General features: G+C 32.8%; 2 protein-coding genes across 2 annotated transcripts; one reads left to right on the top strand and one right to left on the bottom strand.

Moving 5' to 3' along the window:
* Positions 1-579: 579 nt before the first annotated feature.
* LOC105159281 (uncharacterized) lies at positions 580-3,997 on the bottom strand. Its single transcript, XM_020692899.2, has 2 exons — positions 2,222-3,997; positions 580-1,164 (listed from the first exon to the last, which is right to left on the bottom strand). Exons 1-2 carry the CDS (start codon positions 3,174-3,176, stop codon positions 653-655), a joined length of 1,467 nt encoding a protein of 488 aa, XP_020548558.1. The 5' UTR covers positions 3,177-3,997; the 3' UTR covers positions 580-652.
* A 9,742-nt stretch (positions 3,998-13,739) lies between these two features.
* On the top strand, positions 13,740-14,775 carry LOC105159140 (ethylene-responsive transcription factor RAP2-1). Its single transcript, XM_011076098.3, has one exon. The coding sequence runs from the start codon at positions 13,947-13,949 to the stop codon at positions 14,412-14,414; it is 468 nt and encodes a 155-aa protein (XP_011074400.1). The 5' UTR covers positions 13,740-13,946; the 3' UTR covers positions 14,415-14,775.
* Positions 14,776-15,370: the final 595 nt, after the last annotated feature.

Below are 15,370 nucleotides of genomic sequence, written 5' to 3'. Positions count from 1 at the left end.
AATTCTTGAAAATAGTATTATACGAAAAAAAAATCTCATTTTCAGTCTTGCTATCAATTTTCATTAGAAATTTAATGGAAAAAAAACACATACAAATCAAGTGGCAGTTATCTTTTCAGAATGACCGAAAACAAACGCGTGACTTATTCATAAGATTGTAATCTATAAATGTTGGCTGTAAGACCTCAGTTTTATCACTTTGAGTATTTCCGGGCAAGAAATTCAGCAGTTGATGCTTCTTGGTGAAGAAAGGAATGATTTAAGGCGCTTTGCTTTTTTCTCCGTTCATGGGTAGCAAACTAAAGTGTCAGTTTGGAATTTGATGAGTTGGTTTTAAAGAATCAGTTCCAACTGGAAGAACTGCATTCTTAATTAAACTGTGAGTAGGTCTAGATTCAACCTAAAATTCTGCTGATTTTTTTACTGAAATTGTCAAATATATTATTAATTTAAAGTACCAGCCAATATTGTATATCAATTTCTATATTGGAAAAAGACTAATAGTTTGGATTGCAAATTCAAAATTACTCCTATGTTTTCATATACGGTGATCGAGAAATTTCTAATTCTAAATATAGTTACCTTTTTCGTAATGTACACCAATTTACACGATAAGTGTGTTGTGATTACTATATAATTGGTTCAGATCCAATCAAATTCGATCTGAATTAGAATTTTTCAGAAGATCGTCCCGTGTTGTATCCAAGACAATTTCAAATAGATCACCTTCAGACTCCAGCTCAAATTCCACACCCTTAATACTATTCTCTGTATAATTGCAGCTCCTGATTCTGCCACTCCGTTTTAGCCACTGAGAATCGATTCTTCCCATTGAGAAAAGCTCCTTGCTATCTTCATACCCTAAGGCAGGAGAAGTTGGCTGTTGGGGTCTAATGAAGCATGGATTTGGAGTTCTTTGCAAATTTCCAGGCGCAAATTTGAAAGGGCTTTGTCCAAGATTTACTACAACCACAACATCAGCGTTGGCTGCTAGTGTTGGATAGAGTGGAGACCCGAATTCCTCAGTCTTGCAATGGATTTCATGCACTAGCTGTGAATCAACTGTGAACAAAACCTTTTTCTGTGCTGGATTATAGCCGCACCCGATCACCTTTTCTGCTCTTCCCCATTCGCCCTTTTCTGATTCCAACATAAGTTTAGTTCCTGTCAAAAATGTGAAGCAGCAACATGCATGAAATGGTTATTAGGACATTACGGTTATGCAATTGTAAGAAGTATTTAATATTAATACTATTCTACTTCTAACCATTTAAAGATGATATTTTTTTTTTCCTGATATCACAATTGTACAATAACTATTAGGTCCATTGCTGAAAATCATGGTAAATAATTTTAGCCATAGCTAAAATTATAGTGAATCTTGATTAATCGTAATGAAAACTTAAATTTTGCATGTGATGAATAGTATTGATTTGATGTGATTTTTAAGTTGTAATAATTTATAACGTATCAAATTATTAATTTTTTTTTTTTTTGGGTAGCGCCTTGAATTGAATGCTAGTGACTAAGTCAAACAAGCTGACGAAGGAGAAGAAAGATTAATACGGATTAAGCTTTATTATAATCAAAGTTATCGACATATGTTGATTTGTTTAACACATTTTAATGAGGCATCGGAGAAACCTGAGAAATCATGCTAGGATGTTGAAGTTGTCTTATTATGAAACTCTGGCGGTGGTTTTATCTGAACTTGAACTCTCTGAGCTGTTTTAGATGAATGCTTGAATTAAATTCAGACACACATGACTAAACTATTATTTCAAATCAGTTTTGGAGTAATTTCATGTTTCCGGAAATAATTTTGCAAATGAGCTGCTGTAACAATTACTTGCATATAAAATGGAGATACAAGTATTTTCCTTTTTATTTTGGGTAATCTTCCTTTTAGTCATGGAAGTATGGTAGACCTTCTGATATTCAGAGCAGTAGATGCATATTAAAAGTTCCTGATTCTAGAACTCAAATTAGATTTGATCGAATCAAATCAATTTACACAATAATTATATTGTACTTGTCATATAATTGGTTCATGTCTTATAGTGCATGCAAATTGTCCCTTGATAAATTTCTTGAAAAAATTTGACATTTTCGTACCATTTTCTAAAATTTAATTAATGTAGTTAAAGCTACAAAATAAATGAAAAGATTCAGTAAAAAACGTGAAGAAAAGAGAGGAAGCAAGAAAGGGCGAAAAATTTACCATTAAGATAGACAGAACCACTAGAATTGAAGCCAATGGATCCTGGATAGCTCCCCGGAAATTTTAATGGAAGAGGGCCTCCTCCTGTCAGCCCCACAGACAGGGAAACAGTTTCGTATTTTCCGACTTCCTGTTTTCCACCAGGTTTCACTTCTTCAATGTTGTCCATCCGACTGTGGCTGCTCGTTTCGTACCTCAATGATTCTGGATTATTTTCCACATTGTATTCCTCTCCGATAAGCCTAATCTCTTTGCCTTCTGATTTTGCATTCTCTGCCTTATCGACCGTTAACTGATCATTAATATCTTCGTTAACAGGCAATATCGTGATCTCAAAATATGCTTCCTGTGGAAAAGATGCATTCCCCAATTGTGGGCCTGGCAAAGGCAAAGCCGTCCTGATCACAGATACAGCTCCCATTGACGGATTAAGGGTTGTGATCACCTTCTTTAGTCCTGGATTTAGCCTGATTTTCTGCATGTAATCCGCTGATCCTTCACAAACTTCCCAGCCAATCCCCACATTAATTCCATTCCCATGAAGAGCACTACCACCAGCACACACGCCTACCAGGGACCTGGCAGATTTGACAGAAGGAGAAGACAACAAGGTTGTAAAAGCAAATCTTGGCCATCCATTTTCTACTGCGTCAGTGACAAGAGAAGGATGGTCGGCCCAACTGAAGAATGGTGCTTCTGTCGGAACTACCCCATGTCTAGAAACGCTGAAATTGGTTTTCTTGGAGTCATCTCTATCAAGGTTATCATGGTGGGGGCGAACTTGATGAAGCCTGGAAATGGCTGTCTGCAGACTCTGGCCTCTTTCTGTGTCAGAAACAACGAAAATTCTTTGTGGTTTTGGGTGGAAACATCGCTGGAGAATTAGAAGCAAAAGGAGCACAAGGATTACTACAGAAGCAGCCGCCAGGATAACATGCAGCCAACTGATAGTCATCACTGAAGAAAACTAACCTTTGCAGTTGTTTCTCGGACAAGTCTAATTCCTGTTATTAATTTTCTATCTATGTAGAAACGTTTGCAAAGAGAAGAGGATACTGTAAAGGAAGGAGAAAGGTTCAAATGGAAGGCTGGTTCAAGAAAAGCAGCAGTCAGAGACTGGAAAGAGAGAGATTTGGCTGAATCAGGTAAACAGATATTACAATATGGTCAATGGTAAAATATTATAAATGCAAATGTAGGCATTTTGTTTGAAGGAGATTATGTTCACCCCTTTCTTTGTTGACCTTGCATCCATCTCAATAAATATATCTGCGGGTGATTTGATTTGACCTGATTTGGGTAAGAATTTTTATTGTATAAACATACCTTATGCATTATGAAGATATATATATAGAGAGAGAGAGAGAGAGAGAAAGAGAGAAAGAAAGAAAGAGAGGGACTTCATCACTTCGTGTCATCTTGGTTTCATGTAAGGCCTTCTAGAGAAGCCAAAAACTTCAGTATGGGGGTTGAATAATTCCTATGTTTCAGTCTTGTCTTTCATGGGATTTTGTTTGGACGAGGTGGGGAAAGGTTAAGTCAGACAGAGGTTACTAGCAAGAGGGAACAAGGTCAGGAAAGATGGAAAGAAGCAAAGACAAAGGAAAAACATGCTTCACACGTTGGAGCAAGGGCAGTTTTCTTGTCGACGGCGGTTAATCCATGCTGATTATCAATTCAGGTAGCCACCAAATAGTATCAATCATATTTTCAGAAAAAAAAGGAAGTTCAACATATCAAAACCGTTGGCAAATTGCAAACTAAAATATCAAAAGGTTTTTCTAACTACAAAAAGAAAATTATTAGTAAATAAAAAGTCGATAAATAACAAAATTGCCGAAAATAATATATATCGAATGAAAATTAACCGTTATTTTACTGGATTTGTGCCTCCAATAAACTTAACAGCGATAAAGTGAAAAATTAAATAATTTGATATTATTCTTTTATATGGGATTAATTAGTTTGATCATTTCACTTGAAAATATATTATTTTAGGCCATTCATTCTTTATTAATATATATATAAAAAAATATTCCGGAAGAAGTGTATAAGAAATGTTTCTGATCTGCAAGTTCCATGTTTCCTAAAATCTTCCTCACTGAGAATTTTGGTCTTCAACTGCTTGCCCAGTTCAAAATTGGGCTTTTATGCATGATGAAGGCTATTTCTGCTCTATAAATTGGCCATAGGAAGTAGCATGAGGGGCCCATGTATCTCTGTTATATTTTCTTAGAAATAAAATCTACAAGAAAATGGCTTGTGAGTCATTTGGAAAGGGGTTCAGTTCAACATTGTTTAAGTCTAATAATTAAAAATGAGATTTTTCTCAATATGTTCGACATCAAGGTTCGAGTCCTACCAGATGTCAGTCATAAAATATGAGTTAATATGTATTTATTTTAATTAATATAAATTTATTAATCGAATCAATTATTTATTAATTACTATTTTAAAAAAAAAGTGATTTGAAAATGACCTTCAATCGTTCAAATTCAAAACCTTTTAATCATGAAACTTTAACTTTATAATTCAAATAGATACTCTATTAAAACTTATCTTTATCATCTGTACGTGTATATATATATATGTATATATGATATCTAGCTATCTTTTCCTTTTCTTTTGTTTTTTTCCTTTCGGCCTTGCGAAGAAATAAAGAATGGATGGTGGTTAGTGTGGAGGAGAAATGCAAAGGGGTTTTGCCGACTTGTGAGAATGGAAGGGCATAAAGACAAGGAATCAATAACAAAATCGAAAAGACTCCTCAAAGTACAGGTGAGGTGAGTGGAATTAAGTATCTTTCTTTGGAAAATGGACATGACATCATAGTTTTGTTTCTGAATTGGAACTGCTGTCCAACGGACGTGTCTCGTCGGATCACAACCCCCACCTACCAATTTCACAAATTTGATGATTCCACAATAAATAAAATGCAATTTAGCTCCATATATTTAAAAAATGTGTAAAATACTCTCTGTAAAAAATAAAACAACAAAAGAAAAATTCTATAATTTTAGAAATATAACAAAACACTCCCTCGAATCCAGAGGTGTATCACATGCGCCCCTTCATGCAAGTGAGGCTTAATTTTTTACAATAAATAATTTTACATCTTGATTTATAAATCGTTAGATCTTACTTGATACTATCTAATGATTGAAATTTATAAAAAATAAATTAATCGTTAGATTTCATTAAATTTGAATCGAAACTTTAGATTTAGTACAATGGTCCGAATTTCACCTAATATATTAAAAAATATAATATGTTGTCTCCCTCCCCTCACCCCCACCCTACCCACCCGCACCACCACACAAGCGCTTCCTCACCGTCGGCCTCCTCCGCGCACCTTGTCCTCCTCCTCGACGGCCTCCTCTGCGCACTGCCTCCGCCCACCTTCTCCTCTGCGTGCTCGCATTCGCCTCCCCATCTTAAACCCCGCCTCCTCCTTGTCAGCCTGCCTCCTCTCCTCCTTCCCATCCTCTAGCCATCTTTCTCATCCCCATCTGCAAGCATGTCCCCTCCTCCCCTCCTATCCTGATGCGGCAATGGCCGGCGCGGATCTACTGTCTTATATATATATACACACAAACACACTAAATATAATATATATATACTTATACTTAAATTATATTATATAATTTTTAAAACATATTTTATATATTTAAATAATATTGGCAGTATCTGAACCATTCATTTGTATAAGATAAAATCTAATAGTATTAAAATAAGAATAAAATATTATTTTATAATTATAAAAATTGAAAAACAAAATAAAATTGAAGCGTGCAATACACTTGTGATATAGAGGGGGTGTTTTGCTACATTTTTTAAACCACAAAGACTGTTTTATTTTTCACAAGGGAATATTTTATACATTTTTTAAAGGCTAAATTGCATTTTACCCCTTCCATTATATACCACCAGATTCTTTGTGTGGACATACTATCATCCCCTTATTGCATCACAATTTTATACAAACTGGTGTAGTAAGCTTTTTATATTGAACATAGACGAAGGTTTGGGTTGCCTCCTTTTTCAAGCAAGTTGTGTTCTCAGGTTAAAATTGTGAAATTCATAAGAAGTCAAAAATAAATAATACCTTATTCAAACAAAATAAATAAATAAAAAATATCTTGATACCTAAATTCGTATGACACACCACAATATTTCGATCGTAAGACGCGTTTCTATTGGAACAAGGTCTCATTGGCATTTTAAGCAGCAAAAATAGGCAACTTGGCTTCGTGTAAGTTATTAGGTTGACTACATGCATAGCTTTGCCACTATCCGATTTGGTTTTTTCTTGTCTGATTATCACGCAGAGGCGACGTTCGGTCATTATCATCGTATCATGCCTATGGTTAGTGAACAACTCATAGCTAGTCCGGCTTGACAAAAATTGGGAAAAGTGATTTTACAATAATCAATATCCATGGAACAATATTAATTATTTAAAAACTAATATATGAAATTGAAATTATATTTATCATGAATGAATTCTATCCGTGAAACAATATTAATTAACGTAGATACTTCGTTGTTGTACTGATTTATTATAATTTATTACGGTTTAAAACTCATAGTAAATAAAATTATCTGTATCATGAATAAACAAAATCGATATGAAAACTTAAATTATGATCACAGTTAATCAATATTGTCCCATAACAAAAATATTTGCCATAGTTTTACCTGTAACAGATATTTTAACCTCACTTATAGAAACAACGGCTAATAATCGTTGTACAACCATGATTAATTAATATCCATCATGATTTTTTACTTTTAACCGTATTAATTAACTATAATGAAAAGTCAAACTTCTTGTCGTGACTAGGTTGATGTGTAAAAAATTAATATATGTATATATATAGACAAATAATTATATATGAAATTTGATTGATGGAACCAACTACTAGTTCTAGAATAAAAAATAAAATATAATCTTTTAAAAAAGATTCTTAAGAATAAATAACATAACCCATATAATTTGTTGCATGTTTATGTCATTTTGTAAACTATATCCATCACACCAACATATCAAAAATCGATTAATTAAGTATAACCAACAATTTTATCTAACCAAACATAATACATACATAGTTATAAATGAAGAAGCAACATTACAGTAAATTAATATTTACACATCCTGTAAGCAAGCAATTCTGTCATGGTTCGACCTGCGAGTCCATTGGACGTGATAATTATTACCTCTAAATTATTGAATGCATCTTAAAATTCGATTATAAATAATTCTTAAAAAAAGAAAAAAAAAACTCAATGGATGTACTTAGATTTAGTAATCAAAATTTATATAGTACGTATCTTATTAATTTTTAATCAACAAGAGGTGGGATATGTATCACAATATCCTAACACAAGAAGTTGGACCGAATTACATTATTTCACTTAACCAATATATATATATATATATATATATATATATATTCAACCATTTGAACAAAATTGGATTATAACTAGTCAAATCTCTCATATTAATCAACTAATATATTCCAGAAATTAATGTCAACAATCTAAACGTGGTCTATAGATTATCACTCCATGAATTAATTTAGTAACTTTGGGATTAATCATCATTCTGCAGGAAATGAGTCAGAAATTTCTCTCAAGTCAAAACTGATTTCCAATCTTGATTCATAATAATCTAAATTTTATTTAGAAATACGCAGCTAATAATTTTAAAATATACGATGAATGATAGAAATGGTTTTAGTTAATTTGACTATAGGCTAATAACATCTCTTATCCAATTATCTCCAAAAATTCCCCGCATTTGTCCTCAGGCCGCAAGCAATCTTTTTTTTATTATTATTATATTTCTTCTTCTTCTTCTTTTGTTTTTTTTTTTAAAAAAAAAAAAGCAAGAGTGGTATTTCTCAACTACAATAGTAAGGATTGTCCTTACGCAACAACCTTTGGTCTTTAGAGCTGACATAAGGGGTATTTGTCAAATATATATATAGTTTACAATTTAATTTTAATTGGAAAAAAGTGCTTCCCATGATAATTTTACTTTTCAATCGCTAAATTTAAGTCAAGAGATTACTGATCAATGAGGAAGTATTCACAAGTCTGAATTGAAGAAGAAAGATTCACAAAGTGAAAAAGAAACAAAGAGAAGAAAAGGGAAAATGAAATGGACAGGAAGAGAAGAAAAGGAAAGAAAGGGCAAAAAAAGAAGTTAAAAAAATTGACTCAAGGTTATTTTGGTCCTTTTATAAAAATTTCAACCACAAGTTAATTTTCTATCAAATACTCAACTTCAACTTTTCAGCTACTCTTTTGATCAAATTCTCAAACACTCTAAATTTTTACAATTAGCCATTTTGTTCAAAATCACTAAATTTCATCACTTTCAAAAGGAATAAGTTTGTGCAAAGAGCGCCTCATAAGGGCATTATGGGTGAGTTTGGCTCAATGCATAGTTACATCTTAAGTCATCACACAAGTTCAAAATTACAATAACCAAAAGTGATTTTATATTTAGATTCTCAAACACTCTATAATTATAATTGACATTTTTATAGCTCTAACCATCAGGCCAGAATCGCCATATATATACACCATTACTCACTAACTTTAATTCCTATAACAAGCTCACAGAGATATTACACCATAAACCATCCAAAGTTAAGGTTTTAACTTGACGGTAGACTGACCAAAATTCTAACCCCATTAGCAGATAAATTATGGGATAATTACACTGCCTTCTTCTGGAGTTTGGTATAATTATATGTAAATCCCTTATCGTTTAAAAAATTACATGTAATACCCCTGATGTTTGCTTCCGTCTAACAAATAAGTCACGTTGTTAGTCGAAATTCATCGAATTTGCTGGTATTAATAAAAAAAATTGAAAAAAATGTATATTTACCCCTGATTGACTTATTATTGACTCATATCAAGTCAAATAATTTTTTTTTCCTTAAATTACCTTCATACTTCTTCGCGCGTTAATGCATGTGAGGAGGTATATTTTCAAACCATTATATATAACAGTAGTTTAGTCCGAAAAAAATTGTTTGATTTGCAATAAGTCAGTTTTAAATCAATGAAGGGTAAATATAATTTTTTATTCAGTTTTTTAGTTAATATTATAAATTCAATGAATTTTAATGGGGGACTTATTTTTTAGATGGAAAAAAAATTTCAAAAATATTAAATATAATTTTACAAACCACATGAGATTTACGTATAATTATATCATATCTCGAAGGAGGAAGAATAATTATCCCTAAATTTAAGTGAGCATGAATTTGAACCTACATCATTAATATGCCGACTTTCAATCTTAACCATTAAGCCACGAAGCATACTATTTAATGTACAAATCGATAAACCAAGAAATGCTTACCCTAAATTCAATCATTTAATGATAATTAACAAGTTGGGTCTATTCAACCAAACGCATTTCGAAACCAAGAACTTGGACCACAGGTCTCAGTTTATTATTACAATTACTAAAATTATTAATTACTTGTCTCAGTCTGGTTTCTGCCGTCTTTTGAACAAAAGTAAATAATTACACATAGGTTGGATTGAAGACAAGAGGACATCTGAGTTTGCGTGGGAGAAGCGCAACCGTTGGGAACCGTTGAAGACATCCACGTTGCCCGATCACCCAAACCTCTCCCTCCTCAAACCATACCTCATACATATCCACCACCATAGGATGGAAGTGGGATTTTTCTTGAGAAAATATCAAGTTCAAAATAAATTTATATTTCGTAAATAAAAGGTCTTGCTTGATTGATAAATTTAAAATTTTATAATTAAAAAAACTGTTTGATTGTAAATTTGATTCATACGAATAAATGTGTATATCTACTTGTACAGTAGTTGGTTATTTTTTTTGTTTCATTTGAATGTATTTATTGATTTAAATTATCAATATACTTAATTAATTTTTAAATTTAAATTTATTGAGCAATATAAATCCACGCTTTGTAAGGTTTGGATTAATTCAGCCCACTAGAGGTTTACTCCTTAGTTTAATAGGGAGTTGGAGTAAAAAATATTCATAATTATTGTTGTCTAATTAATTTAAATTTGTGTTTGTTTTAAAATGAATAAGATTAAAAAATTTATTTTTATTTTTATTCGTTTCGTCTCGATATTTAGTAGTTATTCATATATATTTGTATGTATTATGTTTTGTAACTCATATATATATATATTTGAGAAATAATTTTAAATAACTCTATGAAAAAATAATCACGTACGGTAGTTGAGAAAGTAACTGAAAATAAAATTTCAGTAACTCATCGTATACTCACGTGTACGAAACTAAAAAGTTAAAATGATAGAAAAATAGAATTCATTCAAAAGTTGTAAGATGACATGTTAGACCTAACTATCAATTTATGATCCAACAATTGAGAGGTACTCAAAACCAATTTCGCAACAAATGGGGCGTGCAATGCTCTCGCTAACTATACACGATTTGGATATGTATGTGTTTTTATGTTGATTTAAATAGATAGAAAATCAATTAATAATGTCTTAATTTAATCGTAAAAATTGATATTATAGATTTAAATCTTGCCAGATATAGTAGATGTATAAGTATTTACCTTATTTAACATAAATACTTTAATGTATTAAATATTTGTCGTATTTAATTTGAATTTATCGGTTGAATTAATATATTTTTTAAAAATAAAGATTGTGGGAGAGAGAGAATGAGAAATAAAATATAAGTATGCATGTGTCGGCCGAAATTGTAGTTATCTAGGAATGGTGGCGGCCGTGCCCAGACGCACACTACTACCCAACTAAGCACAACATGGACAATGATGCGTGCGGCCGATCCTTAGGACTCTTCCCCAATCATGTTTTCATCATGTCAGATATTAATATTTCTTTTTCTTTTCTTCCTAGAATTAATTTACATTATTGTATTGTTTAATATGTTAATCAATTAATTAATGTATACATAATATATATATATATATGGACGTACCTTGATCATCAAGAAAGAAATTGAAAAGATGTTAAATTGATTTTTTTATTGAATTCTTATTTTGAGAATTACTAAGTACTTTAAGAATATTCATCATATACACCTCTTTTAATCGCAATTTTATTGTTTTTCAGTCAAATTAAAAAATTATGAAGTATTGACGCATTTTTCATGGAATGATGGAGGTATCCATCTTACTGCAATGTGATATCATATAAACACTACAAAAATATATCTTGCTTGCAACGAATATTTTAAAGTTCATCACAAATCAAAATTTGCGACAACCATTATGATAGTTGTGGCAAGTAGATCCCGACGTAAAATATTTGCAATGGAGATAGATGTCCATCACAACATTTTGCAATGAATAGAAAATTCGGTCGCATAGATTGTTGTTTTCAATAGAAGTGAAAATTAGACTTTGACGGCATATTTTGATGGACATTTTTGTAATATTGGTGAAAATACTTGACGATGAATTATGTGACAGGTGTTTGTTGCAAAAATAAAGGGAAAATCATCAAAGTCTTGCAACGGATATTTTGTGACAAATTTAAGACGTTTTGGTGTCTCAAATTTAGCAATGCTTGTGGCCAATTCAAATTGATCGCAACATTTTTGCTACATTGTATTTTTTTCAATTTTTTTAATTAGAGAAAATAACGAATATCATTGTTTTCTAAATTAATGTACAAAATATAATTATTAAAAACTACTAAGACAAAAAGTAATAAGTATTAAATGTAATGAAAACAATAATTAAAATTGAAATTAATGTGTACATAAAATCTATTTTTTTAAAATATTTAATTTACAGAAAGAAAGAAAGAAAAATAGCATTCTAATCTAAGCTCGTTGTCTAATCATCATCAAAAGGTACCCCTACTAGGTTGGAGGTAGGTCTATACAAGGTTGGTAGGGAGGCTCATCGATTGGAGCCGCTGCAGTCTTAAGTGGAGGCCTATCGGCAGTTGGAGATTTCTTAAATCACTGCACGACGCAGGACATAATTGTATGGAGCTCTTGCATTTAAATGTTAAAATTTACAGATTTTCTCTTGTGGATTAATCACCCGATTAACCTTGTTCTTCTAGGACTTTTTCTAGAACTCTAGGGTGGACCAAATTAGGAGCATGGCTACCCATATGTCTTATGTTAACCATTTCGGCCTTTCATTTCCTTTCCTAGCACTTTCTGCTACGTGCGTCTGTGAGTAAAATACCTTCTTCATCTAATGGTTCCAGAGAATTTTTAAAATCTATTCAAGAAATATGTCTCCTAGTAGCCCCTGAATGCAATTGAGTTTGTTGTCAGTACACCATAAGAGGAGGAGTTGTAGTTGTCAATGACAGGCAGACAAAAGAATGGACAGGTTTTCGAATGGGCTATAATATAATGCCCATTCCACATTCACTAGCCATCCGAAGACATTAGCTCCAACTATAGATGTATCCCCCAATAAAATGTAGAGGGTGGATCCTCGAGTTGGCGAGCTATATCAATTGATTAACCACATGATGCAGCACCTCGACATCCAATAGCTACCATTGGGCACTGCAACACTAGTAGACGAATAACCAATAGTCCTGGTGGACAAGGCATCTACTGATGCAAGACCCTAGATCGGACCCACCAAGGCTGCAACCTCTTGATTATAGCCAAAAAGCCACAAGCTTAGATTAGGAATTTTTTTTCCTCGTTTCAATTGAATTGTCTTTTCACATTAATATTGATTTAAATTATTTTTTGTGCATTAAAATTAAAATTTATTTAATTGTGTGTTAACATTTATGATTAACTATAATTTATAATTGAATTTAAAAATTATAAAAATTTATCATTTTGGGCATAATAAAAAAATATTTTGTAGTAAATTTGAGAAGGTAACTATCCTTGCAAATTTCATAGGACAATACTTGCTCCCCCATTATAAACCATAATTCCGTCCCAAAACACTTATCACAAATCACTGCGACAGATAATCAAATCCCATCCTTAAATAATGACAACCTACCATCCAAATTTGCAACGAAGAAACGTGGCGGAAATCCATTCAAATACTAGCACAAACCTCATTAAAAGAAAAAAAAGAAGAACTAGCACAAACATCATCATTTTTCAATGGGGATTGAGTTTGCAAATATCGTCTAAATATCAATTAGTAGTCATTCAAAAATAGTATTAGTAGCAAACTGGGCATTGCAGTAATTTGGTACTAGTGGTAAGTGGTGTGCATTGCAAACATTTTGCAACGGGGTCTCCTACAACTTAATTCATTGTCTTTAAATCTGACTCAACTTTTAATTTATAACGATTCTTTAAGATATTCATTACAAATATCCATCACAAAAATGCTATTCCTTGATACTGTTTAAATGAACTAAATTAAAAAATATCCCCAAAATAAAAATTGTAGCATAAGTAAAAAAAAGAATACGACATAGACTGATGCAACAATAATATTCTATAGATAAGTATATCTCAAAATAATTACATGTATGAAACCCATCCACTCCACCTCCATATAAATTCAGACGCATCGCATCAAAGTAAGCGTTTTTCTAGCATGAGTTGCTAGCTCAGATTCTTTCCATCTTTTTCTTCATCTTCTCCTATGTTTCCACAGATATATTACCAAACCCTAAACTAATTCTCTCCCAGAAAGAAGAGAGACACAGAGAGAGAGTGAGAATCAAAAGGGTAACAAAATTTCGATTTGTTGATTCAGGAGTAATGGAGGGGGCTTGCTGTACTACTTCTTCGACATCATCGTCGGGAACAGAGATGTCGAAGAGAAAGCAAAGGCAACACCAGCAAGACAAACCCTACAGAGGAATAAGGATGAGGAAGTGGGGGAAGTGGGTAGCCGAGATAAGGGAACCCAACAAGAGGTCCAGAATCTGGCTCGGCTCCTACTCCTCCCCCGTCGCGGCGGCGCGTGCATACGACACGGCTTTGTTCTATCTCCGCGGCCCTTCCGCCCGCCTCAACTTCCCCGAGTGCATAGTCGAGGACGTCGTCGACGAGCCGCATGATTTGTCCGCCGCCGCCATCAGAAAGAAGGCCACTGAGGTCGGAGCCAGGGTTGACGCTCTGCAAACAGCCGGTCATGCCCGCACCAGGTCCGATAACCTGGCCCGGGTCCCCGAGAAGCCCGATTTGAATGAGTACCCAAGTCCTGAGACTTCGGAGGAGAACTGAAATTATCAATTATGGGTTTGTATTAGTACAAGAATGTTTTTTGTTTACTTAATTTGTTCTTTGTTTAGAAGCTTTTCCTTGTAATTTTCACCGGAAAAGTTAACTGTATTTGCACGGGGATGGATGGGTACGAGTGTAGGGTTACTTTGGGTATTTCAAGAAAATTTTTATAGAGATTAATTTCTTATCCGAATATGTAATATAATCCAAAGGGATTATCTGTTCACATTTGCCTCATTTTTTTGGTCCTCGGCTCTGATGATGTTTAAATATCAACTATACGATAAATGTAATTTAATATATTTTTTTTATTTGATGTGATTAAATTTGATTTGAATGAAAAAAATTAAAATTATGTTGATTCTATTTGTTTTTCATCTTTGCTTTTCGATACTTATCGAATTTAATTTTGTATATCAAATATTATTGGTTAAATAGTTTTAAAATTTAAAACAAAATAGGGGTTGGAGACAAATTGTGCGGGGGTCTGGAGATTGATTGTTTGGAGCACTGTTCCATTGAATATTAAGTGTAATTGAGAATGAGATGAGGTGAGAGAGAGGGTGGCCTACTTTGCTCATTCATTCCCAACTTGGTGAGAAGATAAGGTAGAGAGAGTTGGGTGCCCAAACAGCCCCGAACATATCTATCTTACGTGTATCCTTTTCTTTTTTTAAATGAAAAATAAAAATAAAAGTTACCTTATAATTTCAAAATATCAAAAAACTACATCAATTTCCAATGACCTTTTCAATTATAAATAATAATAAAATAAAATAATTATCCACATGTGTTGGACAGAACTCGAATTCACTAACGTGTACGTTGATCTCTAGAAATCATTAAAAAAAAAAAAATCAAAGTGGAGACATGAAAAGAGAGAACAAAGAGTAGTGGTCCTGGGGTGCTGGGTCATTCCGTGGTGGAAGCTTTGCAAGAACTGCATGCCCAGCTCA

Source organism: Sesamum indicum, linkage group LG3 (genome assembly GCF_026168435.1).
Source record: "Sesamum indicum cultivar Baizhima isolate 11 linkage group LG3, ASM2616843v1, whole genome shotgun sequence".
NCBI lineage: Eukaryota > Viridiplantae > Streptophyta > Magnoliopsida > Lamiales > Pedaliaceae > Sesamum > Sesamum indicum.
This window is presented reverse-complemented; position numbering and strand designations above follow the sequence as displayed.